Below are 20303 nucleotides of genomic sequence, written 5' to 3'. Positions count from 1 at the left end.
TGCAATATTAATGCAATATCAGGGGTTTTCAATTCAATGCATAGAATGTGAAGATGTGTGTTTGTGTTCATTTTCATAGTCATAATGTACACTGAAGATGGTATTTAATTTCCTTGTACGGGGTGCAGTGACTAAAGTAAATTAAACTAAAAATTTGGGAACAGGTTGTTTCACACTTTAACTTTCTTCCTGCTTTAATATTGTGTGTACAACTAAAAACATTTAGAAATGGCAAAGATCATCTTGACAGATAATGGGAATACGGTATTTTTCCCAGATTCATTAGGGTGCCTACTAGTTCAAAGTTAATGGTTGAATTCAGGGCTATTACTCCAGGAAAAAATAAATTCTCTTCTTAAAGGACGTAACCTGCTTTATGTTTTGGCATCTGACAATGTTTTGGGGCATTCTCTATCCTCACAAACTCCTTCAGCCTCTCTCCTTTAAAGAGAGAAATAATCTCTTGAATAAAATAAAAGCAGGTCTTGACTGGGAAGGTTTTAACCCTTTGGGGTAATGAGGAGCAAAAGCCAAGCAGCTTGTTTGCTAAAACAGGCAAAGAATTTGGCATCTTCAATCTCTTCTTCTTTTGGCGTTTCACTTCCTAATTTTTCTTGTCCTCTCAGCCTTTCTTTGCTTTTCTCAATGAAGAGAAGTTTGCGGAAAATGGCTGGCTGGTTTATAATCCTATGGTTGAGTACAGAAGACAAGTAAGTTCGTTTTTTCTCTTCTCCTTTGCATTCCTCCACCCTTGCTTTTCAGGTTGCTGTATATATCTATTTCTTTCTGTTCTGTGGCCAAATTGAACCAGATGAACAGAAAACGGGAAGCACGCTAATTGTTTTATTTTTAAGATTGAGCCAGGCTAGTGAAGTGGGATGGATAAATGACCAGGAAGGTACATCACATGGAACAGGTTTTTATAAAATAAAATATTGGTATTCTGTATTACATTGTTCATTTTTTTTAACCTTGTATTGTGTTATCTATATATATGAAAGTGAAATACCACTCACACATCATCACAAAATCTCCAGAACCGTAAAGCCTACAAACTTGAAATTTGGCACGTATGTTCCTCTTGGCTTCTAGGGACTCACTAAGAAAGGATTTTTCTAAATGACCATCAGAGCATTAATATTTCCTATATTATTATTATTAACACGCTCTTATGCTAAGGAGTTCTACTCCCCCTCCTCACCTAAAAAGAAATCTGTTCCAAATGCAAAACACAAGCAGAGGAGTTTCAGTTTCAGACCACCAAGTAGCTTTAGTACAGAATAGTTGAGCTAAGCCACGCCCAGGTTCCTTGCTCACACAGCAAATGCAGTTTCAGTTTACAAACAGTCCTCAACTCTCTGACACACTGACAAGACGCTAGCCAGATGAATACCGATGGATGCTGGTAGGCACAGGCAGAATTTCCCCCCTCCCTTATTTTCCTCCCCAAAAACTAAGCCCAACCACATTTTTTCGTAGCGAAGCACAGGTATCGAGCTAGTAGAGAATAAATAATTTGGTTCAGGCTTAAAGAAAAGCCAAGAATTCAGATCAGCGGATATGCTAGTTTATTTATTCATTACATTTATATACTGCCCATCTCAGTCTGCCAAGCCGTTCTTAGATGCAAAGAGACTGTGGAGTCCCTCATTTTATTCATCCCACTTGGTATGAAGGACAAATTTAAGAATAGAACTTTTGTCTAGAGCGCTGTAAGGTCACCTTGTTTTGAGCAATTTAGCTTTACTGTCTGAGCACGGCAGCTTCTTCAATACCATTTATTCTTAAATGTGTAATAAATACTTAAATCACGAAAAGGAGGACACCGGCCTGCCAGATGTTGCCGAGCTCTTAATTCCCGCCAGCCCCCACCAGCATAATGGATGGTCAGGGAGCCTGGAAACCGGCACACCTTCACTGAAACACAAATGGGTTGATCGATTGGTCAACAAAGGCAAGCCCAAAAAGAGGAGAGGTGACAGTCCTTTCCTAAAACTTAAGCAAATTACAATAAATCCGGCAACTCTCTTCTATCCAGAACATCTGGCTTCCCCATTGTCCTGATCAAAGGGTTCCTGAGACCGTAATTAAGCACAGGCTTAGCCCAAACAACACTTGTTTTATTTCAGCACTGGGAATTATGTGCATTCCTAGCCCCTAATGAGTCCCAAACAGTCCCTCGAGATAAGCACCCACCTTTCTCTCCTTAGAATTGCTGCCAACAACTAAAGTGCCAAATTAACTGGAAGAAAAAAAAAACCTAACCGATGTACAAAGTCCCCACAGAGCTTCTTCAATCTGAACAGAGCAAACAACTTTGCTTCCTGCAAAGGTTTCTCTACCTTTGCCTGTCCTTTATGTCTTAGGGGAGGGGCAATCATCTGCCAGCTTTACTCCTCTGAGTCGCCCCTTTTGTCTTAGCTGCTCTTGCTTTCTAGCAGCTCTGTGCACACACGCACTGGGAACAGGCCTTACTGCTGCCAGACTCTGGAGGCTCCAGAGTCAACACCCCACTCCCAGATGGTCCTGGCCCCATCTCTGCATCGGATGCAGGACCCTCATTCGAGTCCTCACTAGACTCCCGGAGTGGTCCCCGTTTTTTCCCACTGTCCGATTCCACTACCGTCTCCATAGGCTGCTGGCAAATCACAACATTCTCACACGTGTTATAGAGTGAGATGCTTCCCCTTAGTTACGTCCCATTGCTATTTTTAGTACTCTTTTGGGCAAGTCTTTAAAAAAAAATTACACTTTTTCCTGTAGAAGAATGGCATTCGTTCTTTTCTTTTTTTCCAACAATGAATGTCAGACGCTCCTGTGTGTATTCCAATATTTCCAATAAGCAAAACTTTCTTGTGTGTTGCCAAGTAAGCTCATAATAACATTAATAAAAAGAGTGAATATCATGTTGTTTGTATTAAAATGTGACTCTAAAAGGGATTTTGCTTTAAGTATAACAGTGGCACAGCCAAGAATTAAAAAGGGGTTAAATAATGGAAAAATATAAATCAATAGGAATTTATGAATGAATATTAGAATTATATAATTGTTAAACATTGCAGATATGACTATTAATATAGTAACTACAACATAAGAAGTGGTGTTAAGAATATAGAGATTGACATAAAAATAACATATGGCAATATTGAATAGGTAAGATTGATAATTTAATAGCATAAATCAGAGGTCTCCAAAGTTGGCAACTTTAATATTTGTGGACTTCAACATACAGCTGGCTGAGGAATTCTGGGAGTTGAAGTCCACAAGTCTTAAAGTTGCCAAGTTTGGGGACCCCCCTGGCATAAATGCACTAATACCAAATTAGATAAGAATCTGAACAGTATGAAAGATGCAATTATTGTCCTGTTTGTTTTAAAATGTAAAAACACTCTGGGACCACACTGTTCACACCATGATATGATTATTGAAACACAAAATAAAAAAAATGTGTTTACCCCCCCCAAAAAAGACCAAGGAAAAACTTTTGCCTTAAACCTCCCGTCTGTTACTCCCAAACCATACAGATACTCGAGGATAAATTGGTGGCCTGTTGCCACCCTGTGGCCATAATCATGTACGAATCGTTCCCCTTTGCTTACTGACACCTTGTTCCCGCGTCAAGATGGCCTGCAAAGGCTGTTTTTGTTTTCTCTCCAAAGGGTTTGCCTAACCTTCAGTGGAGGGTAACCTTCCTCAACGAGCACTATGCCCTCTGCGACACCTACCCATCCCTCCTGGTGGTGCCGTATAACGCCACGGACGAAGACCTGAAGAAGGTTTCTACTTTCCGATCGCGGTGTCGAATCCCGGTAAGTGACTTTGGTTCTCAAAAATTTAGTCTCGACTTAAAAACCGGCCCACAGTTGAGCCCAAAAATGTAAGTTTGCTGAGGAAATTCGTTTAAGCGAGTTTTGCCCCCCCTGTTTTGCGACTTTTCTTGCTGCATTCGTTAAGCGAATCGCCGCCGTTGTGAAGTTAGTCACACGGTTGTTAAGTGAATCTGGCTTCCCCGTTGGCTTGGCTTTATTGGAAGGTCGCAAAAGGGGATCACATGACCCCAGGGTACTGCAAAATTGTCATAAATGTGAGTCGGTTGTCAAGCATGCAGACGTAAAATCATGTCACCATAGGGAGGTTACAACGGTCCTAAGGGTGAAAAATGGTCCTAAGTCTCTTTTTTCAGTGCCCTTGTAACTTTGGTCATTAAATGAATTGTTCGTTCTGGCTCAGCTCCCCAAACATGACCAACCCTCTGACGTGAACTCAAAAGATTCCTTTATTATGGATGCCGGCAGCCCCGGCAAAGTTTCTCTTGCAGGCTAACAAGTCCGGCTGGCCGGAAGATTAATAGTTGTTTGCCACATCTATTCATCTTTGCCCCCTGCCTTTTATCCCCAGAGCCAGGGTGGGGCTTCGCTAGCAGCAGGGGCTCTTCTGTCCCAGGAACCGGCCCATAGATTACCACTGCTCTCCTCTCCTCTGCCTTCTGCGCATCCGCGTGTCAGTCACTGCACCCAGCTGTTTCTCCTCCTCTTCATCAGCCACCTCCAGACCTAGAGGCTGTTGGCCCCAGCTCCACCTCTGTCTCTCTCTCTCTCTCTCTCTCTCTCTGACAGCTCCATTCCCTCTTCCCCCTCGGAGCTCTCAGGTTGCCCTGATGCTGATCCTGTCTCCCACACTGCCTCCTCTCCGGCGGCCGACAGGCCACACCACTGTTGTAAAGCGAGGACTAACTGTGCATTGTGGAAACCCGCCGGGCTCTGATGGAATATCTTCTTATTTCTCCCTTAGGTATTGTCCTGGATCCACCCGGAGACTCAGGCTGTCATCACGCGCTCCAGCCAGCCCCTTGTGGGCATGGGTGGCAAAAGAAACAAAGACGATGAGAGGTACCTGGAAATCATCCGGGAAACCAACGGCCAGCTCTCCAAACTGACCATCTTCGACGCCAGGCCCAACGTCAACGCTGTGGCCAACAAGGTACCCACAGCCTCCCTCTCCCATCTGCCTGCCCAGAGCAACGCCCCTTTCCCAGAGACGCCGCTTAAGTGAGGTTGTACTCAGAGGCTGGACTCAGCAGGTTCTGACCAGTTCTGGAGAACCGGTAGCGGAAATTTTGAGTGGTTCGGAGAACCAAGAAATCCCACCTCTGACTGGCCCCGCCAACCACATCTCTTCTCTGCCTCCCATCGAGTCCCAGCTGATCGGCTGGGTCTTCTTTGGTTGCTGTCAGGATTCCAGCAATCGCCCTAATTAAATCATGATTCTCGAGCCAAACTTCAAAAAACTCCCAAGGATTCATTAGAGGCGACATACTGGCACTGCCCTGTATGAAGCCAACTCTGGCATAGGTCATTTACAGTCCCCTGTGACCCTGTTTCCCCCCTCCCCCTTCCCCCCCCCCGGTGTGTCATCAATCACATTCTCCAGTTGAGCATGTTCACAGGCTGGGTGTCATCATTCACATTCTCCAATTAAATATATCAGCGGGCAAAAGCTCTGGTATTTTAATTACATTCTTTTAAAGATAAGAATTGAAACGTGCTTTCACTTCCCTCCTCTTTTTTTATGGCAACTGCTAAAACGGGCATAGGAATGTTTTATGAGTTGACAGTTGCCCTGCGCAAGAGAACGGAGCTGGAAAGCAGGTTAGTGGGGTGGAGAGGGAATGGAGATTTTGCAGTATCCTTCCCCTGCCACGCCCACCGAGCCACACCCACAGAACTGGTATTAAAAAAAGAAAAATTGAATTCCCACCACTGGTTTTACTCCTCTGGAGATCTCCAGGCAGGCTGACTCAAAGACCGTCCTGGCTCAGCCTTCTGAAAAAAAAATTGTCCTTTTAATAATACATTTGGAGATTCCCAGATTTGCAAAACGCTAACCTTGAAGGAATGGCTAAGACTTCGGAAACGCTTTCTGGATGCTTGACAAACATTCAGTGTCCGTGGTTAACCCAAGCTGCTATCGTGACCTCACAGCCGCACAATCTGCCTGGCTGTGGGAAGAATGCAACTTCCTGCTAAACGAGATTTTAAAGTTTCAGGCATGAAAGGATGAGAGCTACGAGGCCTTTTATTTTCCTTCTAGAATTGAAATAGCTCCACCTCGTTTACATTCACCGTAAATTCCAAGTGACTAAACTTTCAACAGAATCATCCCTGATGAATTAGCCAGCGTGGCTCCCACCCCATTGCTAAATGCTGTCTTTAAATAAAATAAAATAAAAGTATGTTTTTGCAGCCCCACGGAGGGTCATGGCATTAATCACATTCGTTCTTTAAAGAGGTAGACTTTTGAAGCAAACTTTCTGCCCATTCTCAAGGAATAAATGGGATTCAAGGGGAAAATTTGACTTGAAAAGTATACTCGGGTGTGCATATGTGTTGTGTTCCACGTGTCTTGTTTACTGTGTCCAAGATACTGTATCCTAGAAAATAACCTCTTTTTAAGAGCTTTTTTTTTTTCTTTATAAAAGCTTTCTCTTTCTTTCTTTCAAAAGTCATCTTGACTTAAAACTTGGGGAAAGTTCAATGCTTGTAAGCTAAAATACAAGGAGGGAAATAAACAAAAATTTCCTCTTGTTTATGAGAAGTCTACTGGCTGCATTCCTTCCCTCCTGCTTATTCCCTTTGCTTTGTTGTTTCTCGAGCCACACCCAAGGATTACTCAGTCCCTTCCATAGCTAAAATTAACTGTCTCATTTTACTCCAGAGAGGCCACATATATCGGCTTCTGTGCCACATGTTCTGTATTCTGTGGAGAGACAGAAACGTTCAATCTCACCTAGTTTCGTGTAATTTATTTGATATTTTTTTTATAAATCCCATCTTCATTACTTTGTAAGTTAAGCCAAGGCAGCAAAACACACCTAATATGATTTCCTCCTCCTGTTTTGTTTTCCCCACAACAACCCTGTGAAGTAGATGGACTGAGAGACTGGCCCAAAGTCATCAAATAGCTTGGCTGATGGAAGTTTTATTAGGAAAATAACTTGGAAGTTCTCTTTAGCATTTTTTGGAATTTCATACAGATACCTATTTCCTGTCTTGTGTTCTCCAGCCCCATGGAACAGTTTTAGCAACTAGCTCAGAGGTCTCCAAACTTGGCATCTTTAAGACTTGTGGACTTCAACTCCCAGAATTCTCCAGCCAACTTTAAGACTTGTGGACTTCAACTCCCAGAATTCTCCAACCAACTTTAAGACTTGTGGATTTCAACTCCCAGAATTCTCCAGCCAGCATAGCTGGCTGGAGAATTCTGGGACTTGAAGTCCACAAATCTTAAAGTTGCCAAATTTTAGGGATCCCTGAGCTAGACGAAGGTTATGCAAACTTTTTATTTTCTTGTAATGCCGTTTACTTAATGCATCAAGTCCATTTGGCAAAGAAAGATAACAATATTGACATTTAAACTTAAAAAAAATATTTGATTAGCAGAGCCTAGATCCCTAGTGGGACTAGAGGACCCTGAGGCGGGGATTAAATCAGTCCTCGCTCGGAGAAATGATGATGTTTCATTGCACACATTGCTCTGTTAGAAAGTCAGTTTTTGTCAGGTAAACGGAAATAGCTTTGCAACAATAACTTCTTCTTGGGGGCATTGTTGAATATGGGTGTTTGGATACATTTTAAGCATCATAGAGTCCCCGAAATGGGTGGCCTACAAATATCTACAAATAGCCTTCACAATTGGGACCAGAATTCCCGTTGCTAAACAAGCTGATTATTAAATGAAATGCACCCAATTTTTTTTTTGCCCTGGTTGTTAAGTAAATCTCAGCCGTTGTTAAGTGGTTCATGCAGTCATTAAGCAAATTCAGCTTCCTCATTGGCTTTGCTGGTCAGATCACAAGTAGCAATAATGTAACCCCAAAGATGCTGCAGTCGTCAAAAATACACGATGGTTGGCAAGCACCCATATTTTGATCGCAGGACCAGTGGCGATGCGGCCACTGGTCCACATTTGAATGGATCCATTGGGGCCCACAAAGGCGACACCTAACATTCTAACCAGAACTGAATGGTGATTATTTCCACCATCACCACCCTGTACTTGGAAGATGGTTTTACATAACTCCTCAGCGTTTGTGCAAACCAATCAGCTGTGTTGGGAATACCCGTTCCCCGAAAATAAAACCCAACCGGAAAATAAGCCCTAGCCTGATTTTTTCAGGGCGCTCATAATATAAGTCCTACCCCCCAAAAATAAGCCCCAGTTAAGATTGTCAGCCAGACAGACACATTTTAGTGCCGTATTTCCCCCAAAATAAGCCCTAATCCCAAGGTTCCAAGTAATACATCCACAGCAAACAGAACTCTGAGGCAGGTAGATTCCTCAAAGAACAGTTTTATTGAATATATTGTATTGGCACAGACTGGTGAAAACTGATTCTAAAGGTTCCCGTGGTTTTCACCTAATTAAAAATAAAAGTTCCTTCGCTGCCCCCCCTTTTCCCCAGTCAGTCACACAGTCCAATCGTGACGCTGTCTGGTTGCTCGGTAACTTCCCTCCTCCTCTCTTCAGCCACCAGTGGGAATGTCCTTGGTTCTCAGGAGAAACTATTTTGTTTTGGCTACTAAACTCCAGCTATCTCTGTCCCCCTCATCTCCATTGTGGCAATGCTGAAGCCTCCAAGGTCAGCTTCAGAGTTGACTCCTAATGTCTTTTGGAGCCAAAATTAATAGAAGCAGGTCTTATTTTGGGGAAAACACGAGCATGTGATGACGGCGGTGGTCGTGCGAAGGAAATTAAACGCTCCCTTCCTCTTTGATCCAAGGCAACCGGGGGTGGGTACGAAAATGAAGACGCATATCCAGATGCCGAACTGCTTTTCCTGGATATCCATAACATTCACGTCATGCGGGAATCATTGAAAAAGCTGAAAGACATTGTCTACCCTCAGGTGGAAGAATCTCACTGGCTGTCAAGCTTGGAGTCCACCCACTGGCTGGAACATATCAAGGTACAAAGAGGAGGGTTGCTAGGCTGTGTTTGGACCAAGGCTTCCTGAGACATCAACACACACAAGTTAGTCCCAAAAAACTTTTGTTTTATTTCAATGGCTGTGAATTATAGTCATTCACAGCCCGTAATGAGCCCCAAACAGTTTGTAAGTAGTCCCACAGAAGTCTGCCAAAGTACTTCGGGATAAGTCTGATAAGCACACACCTTTATCTTCCTTGAAATGCTGCCAACGACTAAATGTCCAATTAGTTATACGAGGCCAAATGGAGCACAAATTCAACACAGAGCTTCAGAGTTTAAACCGACCAGAACGAACAAAGTTGCTTCCTGCAAAGACTCCCGTCCCTTTGCTCCTCCTTTATGTCTTATGGGAGAGCCAAACACCTCTAAGCCTTACTCCCAAGTTGCCCCTTTTGTCTTAACTGTTCTTGCCTTCTGGCAGCTCTGCTCATGTGCACACTGGGAACAGGCTCCCCTTGTTCCTCTGCCTCGCTGCTGTCGGATTATGGAGGCTCTGGAGTCGGCACATAACTCCCAAATGGCCCTGGCCCCATCTCTGTGTCGGACGCCAATCCCTCATCCGAGTCCTCCCCAGACTCCCGGCCTGGCCCATGTTCCTCCCCACTGTCCGACTCTGCTGCCAGCTCCGCAGGCTGCTGGTGGACCACAACAGGCTGACCCACCAGAGTCTGGATGCCCTGCGGACTTGTTGGGGGTGGGTGGGTCCAAGCTCTTGAATTCAAATAGCAGGAGGTCCTACCCCCACCCATCTCAAGTTTCTTTTTCTGCTTCCTTTTGCCAGCTGGTTTTAACGGGCGCCATCCAAGTCGCTGACAAAGTGTCATCCGGAAAGAGTTCGGTCTTGGTGCATTGCAGCGACGGTTGGGACCGCACTGCTCAGCTCACCTCTCTGGCCATGTTGATGTTGGACAGCTACTACCGAACCATTGTGGGCTTTGAGGTCTTGGTGGAAAAGGAGTGGATAAGCTTCGGACACAAGTTCGCATCGGTGAGAGCCAAAACAAAGAAAGACAAACTGGTTTAATTCTGTTTCGCTTAAATCCCAACACACCACAAGTTAGCATAGTGGCCTGCATTGTGAGCCAGCCTCTTGTCTCTGTTCTGACCCAAACCTTGTTCCAAGGAAACAAACACCAAAAGGAGGTAACAGCAAAACCTTTTAATGGTTCTTTACGAATTCTGTTCCTTCCCGGTTAAAAGGCTTTTTCAAATTAATTATCTCTGATATGAACGAGCCTTGCCAAGGTGGTGCAAGTCTGCCAAGAACACTAGATAAAGTTGCTAAGAAATATTTCAAACACAAAGAGTCTCCAAACACAAGCCAAGATAGTCCGAACGTCCACCAGGCTTGAGTGCAAAAACTTCTTTGCTTCCTGCAAAGAACTCCAGTTTCTCAGCTGGCTTTTATCTCCTAAGGGAGGGTCCATTACCTTGCAGCCTTACTCCCAAGTCGCCCATGCTGCTGCAGCTGCTCTTTCCTTCGAGCAGCCCTGCACGCATGCACATAGGGCACAGGCTCCTCGGGGGCCTCTTCATCACTGCTGCCAGCCTCCACAATCTCCGAAGGCAGCATTCCACTCCCTGAGGGTCCTGGCCCCATCCCTACATCACACACAGGCCCCTCATCTGAGTCCTCGCTCTTTGAGACCTCAGCCGTCCACATCTGCTGCCAACAAACCACAACAGTCTCAAACTGCAGCTTGGCAACTGGCTGATAATGCAGTTACTGAGAGCAGTCCACCCATGGAACAGAAGTTGCCTTCAGAAGTTGTAAAGTCCAGTCACCTTTTGAAAAAGCACCTTTGGGGACAACCATTACTTGAATGACTGAGGATCTCCATAAATGTTTATATTTTCAAAAAAGGGACATTTTATACCAAGGTTCTCCAGTCGTGCCAACTTTACAACTTGTGGACTTCGACCCGTATGGTGACTGAGGAATTCTGACAGTTTGAAGTCCACAAATTGTAGAGTTGCCAAGTTTGAATACCCCAGTTTTATAAAATCTTGGGAAGCTTTTAAAATATATGTGTGCTGTTGCCACTTACATTTTAAGACTCTTCCTGTGTGCTACATACTTCCAAAAGTGACATGCATCATAAATAACTTGTTTTAAACCACTTTAGTTAGAATTGAATTGTTATAGTGGAAAAATAAAAACTCAGTCTAATTTAGTTGGATTTTTTCCCCCTTCTTTACTTCATTCTGTGTAAGGAAAGCCAGCTCGTTCCCAAAACCCTTGTAAGAGAGTTTGCTCCTTGTAAAGAGTTTGACTCATTTGGTTAGTGCTGTTCTCATTTTTTTCTCTTCTTTTTTTTCGCTCCAGAGAATCGGTCACGGAGACAAAAACCACGCAGATGCAGATCGGTCCCCCATCTTCCTCCAGTTCATCGACTGCGTCTGGCAAATGTCCAAGCAAGTAAGCCACGTTGCTTAAAGAGGGTGGAAAATTTAATTGCTGTATCCCAAAGGTGCTTTTTCAAGAGGCAACTGGACTTTCTGGTTTTTCCTTTGAAGACGTTTCGCTTCTCATCCAAGAAGCTTCTTCAGCTCTGACTGGATGGTGAGAAATAGAAGGATTTATACTCCTTGCGGATAGCTGGTCATTTGCATCCTTTTAAAAGGTTGTTGAGGCTACTTGGAGATTTGTCTGCGTCAAAATAGTTCTAAGAAGGCTCCACACCCATTTGCACCACTCAGGCAATTCTGAGGACACAGATAAACCTCCAAGTAGCCTCAAGGACCCTCTAAAAGGATGCAAATGGCCAGCTGTCTGCAAGGAGTATCAATCCTTCCATTCCCCACCATCCGGTCAGAGCTGAATAAGCTTCTTGGATGAAAAGCGAAACACCTTCAAAGAAAAACCAGAAAGTCCAATTGCCTCTTGGCGGAGGGGGTGAGAGAGAAGCATCTTTGGGACAATCATGACCTGGATGACTGAGAATATCCATCGATTCATAGCTTTGCAATAATTTCTTCGTTCGTTATAAAGTTACTTGTTGTGCATCTGCTGGCCTGGGATCCAGGTACTATTTGGGGATGCAGCATCCCACAGCAAGACATATGGGACCCTACAAATGTAATTGTAAATGCCAGCCAGTCACCAAAGACCCCGATTTTGATTAAAGTTTTGATTTCTAATATTGCCATAAGTATGTCTAATATGACTTTTACCAGCTTCGAATTCTGTTATGATATAACCGCGTGACTAACTTTAACAACCGCAGTGATTGATTTAACAACGGTGGTGAGAAAAGCTGTAAAATGGGGCAACCCTCACTTAACCAACGTTTTGCTTAGCAACAGAAATTTCCAGCTCGATTGTGGTCGTAACTCGAGGACTGCCCACGCTTTGTATCTTATCCTAAACTTTGCATGTTTTTTTTTTCCCCTCCCTAGTTTCCCACAGCTTTCGAATTCAATGAACAGTTTTTGATTACTATTCTGGATCATTTGTACAGTTGCCGCTTCGGTACGTTTTTGTACAGCTGCGACTCCGTCAGAGAGAAAGAGGTGAGTTAATGTGTTGGTGCTATAATACGAAAGCTGTACGTGTTTGCTTGCCTGTCCAGATCCAGCAGCAACTCTGAGTGATAAGAAACAGGTGATCGGACAGTGGTCAGAGTCATCAATACCCTGTCAGGTGACGGTGTTCAGGTGTACGTTTCTATTCGCAGCTACCGTGTTTCTCCAAAAATAAGACCCTATTTTATTTTAATATTTTTTGCCACCAAAAAAGGCACCAGGTCTTATTTTCAGGGGGGGGATGTCATCCACTGACTTACCTCACTTGCGTGCGTCACCCCAGCCTCCTTTTCGGTGTCAGAGGCCTTCAGGAGCTTCTTCTGCAGCCAGCAAAGCCGGATCGGTCTGGAGTTCTCTTATCAGCTACAGAGGCCTTCAGGAAAGACTTGCTGGTTGCAGAAGAAATGGACCAGCAAGGCAGGTGTCGGGGTGTGTGAGGCCCGGCTGCAGCTGTCCAAAGGTAAGTAGTAGGGCAGCTTCATCCCCTCATCCTCACCTAGCTTAGTTTTTACCCATGCACTCTGGAGTGGGCGGGATCTTAATTAGGGCTTATATTGGGCGCACGTGTAAAAAATCAAACTAGGACTTACTTTCAGGGTAGGCTGTATTTTCGGGAAAGCATGGTAGTCCTGAACAACCACAACAGACTCTGCAATTCCTATCACAAGCTGTGAAGTGAATCGTGGTTCTTAAATGAATCGCGGTCGTTCAGAGAACCGCACACTGGGTGAAACCTCTGTGTGAGTTGCAGGATGCTGTAGCTGGCCATACCTGCGAGCCGGTTGCCGAACATGCAAAACACGATCGCGTGATTTAACTTGTGGGTGTAACTTTGAGGGTGGGTAACTTTGGCCATTGAGCCACCAGTCCTTAAGCAAGGACTGCCTGTACCTTGTTTGCATGCATCTTGGAAGCATTGCGTGGCCAAGTCACACACCATTGCAGCTAATCAAGGAGGTGTGAATCTGAAAAGTGGTTTCGAATGGAGGTAGTCCTTGACTTATAACGGTTCCCTTAGGGACCGTTCAAAGTTACAAAACCACCAAAAAAGTGACTTATGAACCCATTTTTATGGCTGAGGCAGCATTTCCCCATGGTTACGTGATTTACATTCAGATGCTTGACTCACGTGACGATTCCCTGAACAATCCTGGCAAGAAAAGTCATAAAATGGGGTAAATGCTCACAGAACAGATTTCTCCCTTAGCAATCTACAATTCGGGGCTCAGTTGTAGTCGCAGCCTGAGGACTTCCTGTGTATATTTCTTCTCTGACTACCTGTGGGCGACCAGCATTAAACGAACCTTGTGTGCAGCCTGGGTCCGTCGCGTAATTCAACTTGGCACTGGTCCTTCTCTTTGTTTCTTTGCTTGCAGAAACTGAGCGAGAAAACCTTGTCACTGTGGTCCTTGATCAACAGCTCGAAGTCCAAATATACCAACCCGTTTTATACGAAAGAGCTGAACCGGGCCCTTTACCCAGTCGCCAGCATGCGCCACTTGGAGCTCTGGGTCAATTACTACATTCGATGGAATCCACGGATTAGGCAGCAGGTAAAGCATCTCAGTGTCAGGATTCCAGCAATCGCTCTAATTAAACCATGATTCTGGAGCCAAACTTCAACAAACTTCAAAGGATTCATTAGAGGCGACATACTGGCACTACCCTGTATGAAGCCAACTCTGGCATAGGTAATTTACAGTCCTCTGTGACCCTGTTTCCCCCCCCCCCGGGTGTGTCATCAATCAGATTCTCCAATTGAGCACCTTCACGAGCTGGGTGTCATCAATCACGTTCTCCAATTAAATATATTTGGGGGCAAAAACTCTGGTATTTTAGTTATAATCTTTTAAAGATAAAGAGTTGGAATGTACTTTTGCTTTCAAACTTTTTTTTTTATGGCAACTACTAAAACAGGCATAGGAATGTTTCATGAGTTGACACTCAGTTTACTTTAAAAAGAAACATAGCATGGATCCATAATCTCTTTTATTTAATCAAACATACAACTTACAAAGCTGTCATATGCCAAGTCACATCATCCCATCTCTCCGTTCCACTATTCTCTTATCGGGCCTGGCCGCTGTTCTAAGGATCAGAATCAACGGTTGAAAATGCATCCCCATCCTTGTGACTGTTTCCGATTTATGAGCTTTTTGGGGGGATGGAGGCAGTCGTTTAGTGAACATTGGGGCATTAATGTCTATGGAGATTCTCCATCATCCAGGTCTCAGTTGTCCCAAAGGTGCTTTTTATTTCAAGAGGCAACTAGACTTTCTTGGTTTTTCTCTGAAGAGGTTTCGCTTCTCGTTCCAGAAGCTTCCTCAGCTTCTCTAACAAACTTCTTCAGAGCTGAAGAATCTTCTGGGATGAGAAGCAAAACCTCTTCAGAGAAAAATCAAGGAAGTGATGGGGGGGAGAAGCACCTTTGGGACATTGGGGCATTAAGCAAACACTGGTTGTTAAGCAAACACTTGAAAAGTGTTTCGGTTAGGAACCTCAAGTAAATGCCCATTTCCAACACAAGTGTAAATCATGGTCATGTGACTACAAGTGGGGCTTGGCTCTCAGAACTTAGGATCGGGGTCATAAGTAGCTTTTTTTTCAAGGTTCATATTATCTCCAAGCAGTTGCTGAGCAGCCCCGTCATAAGGACTACTTGTATTAGCGAAAGCCAAGTTTTTACTTCGCCATCAAACTCCAGGGTTGCTCTTCCCTCATTTTTGTGGCTCAGTGGGTAACTGTTGTGGTTCGCTGGCAGCAGGTACAGACAGCTGAGGTCTTTTGAGAGTGAGGACTTGGACGAGGGGTTTGCGTGTGATGCAGGGATGGGGCCAGGACCATCAGGGAGTGGAGTGCTGCCTTCGGAGTTTGTGGAGGTTGGCAGCAGTGATGAAGAGGTCCCCGAGGAGCTTGTGTCCAGCACGGGCAACTCGGGAGTAAGGCTGCAAGGTGATGGCCCCTCCCATAAAGGATAAAAGCCAGCCCTCAGAGGTGGGATTCTTTGCAGGAAGCAAGACTTGAAGTTCTTGCACTTCAAGTCTTGTGGAAGTTCAGACTACCCTGGTTTGTGTTTGGAGACTTTTGGTTCTGGATATTTCCCTGCAATTAATCTTGTGTTCTTGGTAGCCTTTCACAGCCTTGAAAGGGCTTGCTCTTACCTGGGACAATCAGTTTTGAAAGACTCTTTCCTGTGAATGCACAGAATTCACAGAGACGCACTAAAAAGTTTTGCTTTTATATATATATACTTTGCGTTTATTCAATTTGAACGAGGCTTGGGTCAGAACAGTAACATCTTTTTGAAAGCGGATCTGCTCGGCGGATAAAAAAAGACAGGCCCGTCTGTGCCATTTTTCTCGCGACCCTCGAAATTTGGCCAGTCAAGCTGAGAGCCAACGGAGGAAAAAAAGAGCCGCTCGGCTCGACAAGTGCAGCCTTTGAGGAAAAAAGCTGCCGGAAACAAAGAGTCAGCTGTTTCTTTCCTGCAAGTCGGCCTTTGGAGGCCGATGCTAGCAAGGCGGCCTCAGGAAGAAAAGCCGGCATCTCCTCTTGTCTTAAATGTTCTGAAGATGTTTTTTTGCGGGACTCCAAAAGGAGCAGCTTTGAAAGGGATGCGGAACAAGAAGTTAGCTTTTATTTACTTATACTGTCGTGGTTATGTAGTGTATATATGGGAGGTGGTGGCCCTTTGAGAGCTGTAGGCAACGAAATTTCATTTTATTTTTTTATTTTTTTGTAAATAAGTTTTTATTAAAAAACAGTTGAACCCAGTGCAACTTTCTTGGCCATCATTTTGGCCATACATACTATAGCATAGAAATAGATATAACAGTTTTTCCTTTTCCCCTACGTTATTAATTTAACACTGGTTACATATTTGTTTCTATTTGCATTTATATAAATTTCTATACATATTTACAGCCTAGCTTCTTTTCCATCTCTTTTTTCCACTTGTAGTCTTTATATTCATATCATATTTGTCCATTATATTTTATTTTCTTTAACTTACAAAACAACTTTCATTCCTATAAAGCGTCAACAATTTCATTTTAGTGTACGCTCAAAGTGAGAATAAAGTTGCTCTATTCTACTATTCTTTTCTCTCCTATATTCTTTATTCTAATCTATTCTAATTCTATTCTGTTTTCTTTCCTATATTCTAAGCTATTATATTTTCGTTCTATTCTGTTCTTTTCTCTCCTATATTCTCTATTCTTATTCTATTCTACTGTATATTCTTTTCTATATTCTCTATTCATTTCTATTTCTATTCTTACTGGAGAAAACAGAGTATGATACCTGTTTTAGACTAAGGCTGTATAAATGTTGCGGGTAACCCACAATGTTTGAACTACCAGTAGGAGCATTAAGCCTTTTAGAATAGATGAATTCTTTATGCCTCCTTTATGCTTCTCCTTCAGGGTAGGAGGAGAAAATGCATACTGGATAAACTCTGTTTAGACTCTGTTTATTCTGTTCTGTTGTATTCTAAACTCTAAAGGACAGGAAAGCAAAGAGGCCTAACGAAGTCTTATACTTTCAAAAAAATCCAATCAGCACAATCTGTAATCTGTACACAGTTCACTCTTCCATCTCGTGTGACTCAAAAGAGTTTTTGTTTGTGGCGGCTTCTACATGGCCAAACTCTCTAATTTTAAGACCTTTTCTCTCCGTTTAGCAGCCCAACCCAGTGGAACAGCGTTACATGGAACTTCTAGCCCTGCGGGATGATTACATGAAGCGGCTGGAAGAATTGCAAATCACGAGCAACCCCAAGTTGTCCAATTCCTCCTCATCGTCCTCTTCCTCCTCCTCCTCTTCCTCCCAGATGATGTCACATGTGCAAACTCACTTTTGAAGGAGAAGCTCGGCTTCTTCTCTCCAAAGCCTCTCGTCACAAAAGCGGTGCTTTATTCCGACCAGAGGGGGAAAAACTACAATGCCTTATCTGAAAGCTTCTTGGGAAATGCTTGTCCCTGTGGAGAGGATCTGAACCCGGGGCGGGGGGGGGGGAGCTTTTTAAAAGTGGATTTACGTGCCTTTGGAAACCTTTCCGCCTGGGAACGTGCTCTCCGCTACCCTAGAGCATTGCTTTGTTGCTGTTTACTTCAGAGCATCCAAATATATTTAGCTAGCGGTTTCCGTACTAATCGCCATTTTGGGGGACTAGCACAATTTCCTTGTCCGTCTCTAGGATGTTACCTCGCTCTGGTTTAGCTGCCTCCCTGGGCAAGCTAAGACCCATCTGGGTCAGCGTGGTCCTTCTGGATTCATCCGTCTGTGTGGCCCTCAGAGAGGAGCGTTTACTAATTTACTAAGAGAATCTGGCCTCGAGGAAGCATTCACAACACCACGTCTTTCCGATCAAACGCCATTTTGAACGGCGACGGCATTCACAACAGCGAGCTACCAAGAACGGAAAACTTTTCCTGAAAACGTGTGCCTGTTAAGTGATGGCCTTATCTACAGAGCAGATTTGATATTTGATTTTTGAAATGAAGGGAGGGGTGTGTGTGTGTGTGTGTGTATTTGTGTGCGTGCGGCCATATCTGTGTGACTGACATTCTGTAGTGGGTTAGCCTTTCCTGACCCACATTTAAAACAATTTGCAGGATATTTTGTGCACTGAAGAAACTTCAAAATCCAGGAGTAAAACAACTTGGAGTCTTCCTCCTGATGTTTTGCACTTCAATTGCTATTAGCCCGATAACACCACTAGTAGCAACAAGGTTGTGTAGGATATCCGGAGTGCGCTAAGTTGTCCGATTCCCTACATTTAAATTTTGCAGGGTGGGTTTCTTTTTTTTCTTCTTTTTGGTCATTGTGTTCGGTCTTTTTGTCATATTTTATTATTTGTTCCTTCCAGGAATCTTGTTAAAACGTAACTTAACAAGCACTTGTAAAATCAGCACATTTGATCTTTTAATACATATGCTTAGGATATAAACTTTTAAAGCTGTTTTGGTCATTTCAGAACAAGCGAAACATAGGATTTTGCGAGGACTGTTTGTAGCTATTAAAAGTATTTGGAAGGGGGGGTTACTGTATGTAAATTACTTTATGTGTAAGTGTGCAAAATATAAGGCAGAAATTATAGGATCAATGTGTAAATTAAGGATATGGAAGTCGGTTTTCTGTAAAGTGTAAATATGATTCTAAAATATAAAGTCAAACTCCAAAATAATTATAAAATTCTTAGTTTTAGAGGACATTGGAATATTTTAGGAATAGTATATTTTCAGTATAAGAGTAAAAATGGAGCACATTAATAGAATAAAATTGTATACTAAGAAATTTGCACTATTTCTTCAGGGATAGACTAAAATACTTAGTAATTTCAGCTAGCTAGCTCACGGATTTTCTTTTCTCATGTTTGTCCTCTAAAATTTCATTCTTTGGTGATGCTTTTGGTCTCCTACGTTTTATTGCACCGATCGGTGGGTACTTTATTAAAGGGAAGGGAGTCGGAGAAATGAAATACGTAACTTGTATCACAAGAAACTCAAACTTAACCCATCATTCTATTCTAAACGCTAGAGCAGAAAACTGAAAAGCTACCCAGACTCAAACATAACTGTCATTTGTTTGCTTGCAAGTTATAAGGCTTCTCATTTTTTTCTTTGCTACCGTAAAACTTTGTGCTTTGTGATCGTAAATCCATAAGAATTATTTTCGTTTGGACTGGGGCAAATGAAATGAGACATGTTTGGTTTTGGTTTTTTTACAAAGTAAAACACTACAGCTGTCAATTCTTTGGGGGAAGTTAAACTAAAGTAATTTAAAATGCCTTTGTTTTTCATTTACCTGAATCTCACCAATTTATGTTGCCAGCACCAAGGCATTGGATCTCGATCTGTAGAGAATTTAATGTTGTTTGGGGGGGGGAAGTATAACTTGATGAAAAAGCTCATTTTTTTCTTTTAAAAAAAAACGACTGGCTTAATTCATTATGAAATAAAAATCAAATATTTAATTTTTTTTTCTGATTTCTTTCCTGCAAGTTACAAGCTTGGGCGTGTGAGGGGGGGGAAGGCATCAGTCCTGTGGATTTGCTGAGTTTAGGGTGGGAAATGTCCAGGATAAGCATTCCTTGCCTTGCGCTGCTGCCCTTAATTCCTGGCTGGGGATGATGGGAGTTGAAATCCACCGGATTTGGAAGGTGGCCACAAGGCCACATTTGAAATACACAGCTGCAAAGAGATCCTGTATCCCATGAACCATCATTGGCCTGACCACAGCTACCGTAAAAGCACGGGGAAGACCCAAATGAGAGAAAGGCACATGGGATGTGGAGTCCCTTATGAGAGAGAGAGAAAGAGAGAGAGAGACTTGCCTAGTAAGAATGGGAATATAAGCATTATCCCCAACACCACTTGTCCATTTCCCAGCTTGGCATACCCACACCTGCACTTCTCCTTTGGCACACCCACTTTCCCATTCTCCCGCTTTGCACACCTTGTCACAGCTTTGCACACCCATGCTCCTTGCACTTCTTCCTCAGCTTCACACACACAATTCCATTCCCTCAGCTTGGCACACCCACACGCCCTTTCTCCATCGGCCCCGTTTTACACACAGGCTTGCACTTCTCCTTCCCCAGCCTTGCACGCCCACGCCCCTCGCATTTCTTCCCCAGCATCGCACATTCACTCGCATTTCCCCGGCCTTGCACACCCACCCACACCTCTCATTGTTTTGCACACTCATACTTTCACGTCTTCCCGCCTTGCACACCCTCAGCCTTGCACGCTCGGGGCTTCTCGCACTTCTCCTTCCCCAGGTTTGCA

At 43.5% G+C, this 20303-nt stretch overlaps 1 protein-coding gene and 2 long non-coding RNA genes across 9 annotated transcripts in view; 2 read left to right on the top strand and 1 right to left on the bottom strand.

Annotated features, from left to right (window-relative positions):
* The window catches only part of MTM1 (myotubularin 1), a 30061-nt gene extending 10572 nt beyond the window's left edge, over positions 1 to 19489 (top strand). For 5 of the 7 annotated variants that reach the window (XM_026674818.2, XM_026674817.2, XM_087972222.1 and 2 more), the window contains exons 7-15: positions 627 to 710; positions 3660 to 3809; positions 4792 to 4980; positions 8780 to 8965; positions 9770 to 9976; positions 11315 to 11407; positions 12388 to 12501; positions 13890 to 14066; positions 17195 to 19489. In XM_026674818.2, the coding sequence (XP_026530603.2) occupies positions 627 to 710; positions 3660 to 3809; positions 4792 to 4980; positions 8780 to 8965; positions 9770 to 9976; positions 11315 to 11407; positions 12388 to 12501; positions 13890 to 14066; positions 17195 to 17374 (1380 nt within the window). In that variant the 3' untranslated portion in view covers positions 17375 to 19489. The remainder of the gene's footprint in view (positions 1 to 626; positions 711 to 3659; positions 3810 to 4791; positions 4981 to 8779; positions 8966 to 9769; positions 9977 to 11314; positions 11408 to 12387; positions 12502 to 13889; positions 14067 to 17194) is intronic. The other 2 variants (XM_026674819.2, XM_087972221.1) reach the window with 1 other exon arrangement.
* On the top strand, positions 14124 to 14338 carry LOC148129767 (uncharacterized). Its single transcript, XR_015750730.1, has 2 exons — positions 14124 to 14248; positions 14289 to 14338. It is a non-coding gene; the product is annotated as an uncharacterized LOC148129767 (long non-coding RNA).
* The window catches only part of LOC148129766 (uncharacterized), a 1359-nt gene continuing 519 nt past the window's right edge, over positions 19464 to 20303 (bottom strand). The window contains exon 2 of the long non-coding RNA XR_015750729.1: positions 19464 to 19813. This is a non-coding gene — a long non-coding RNA (uncharacterized LOC148129766). The remainder of the gene's footprint in view (positions 19814 to 20303) is intronic.

This window comes from Notechis scutatus, chromosome 10 (assembly GCF_049901735.1).
Source record: "Notechis scutatus isolate UNSWTSFEM ecotype Mainland chromosome 10, rNotScu1.2, whole genome shotgun sequence".
NCBI lineage: Eukaryota > Metazoa > Chordata > Lepidosauria > Squamata > Elapidae > Notechis > Notechis scutatus.
Note: the sequence above shows the minus strand (reverse complement) of the source record. Positions and strands in the feature narration are given on the sequence as shown.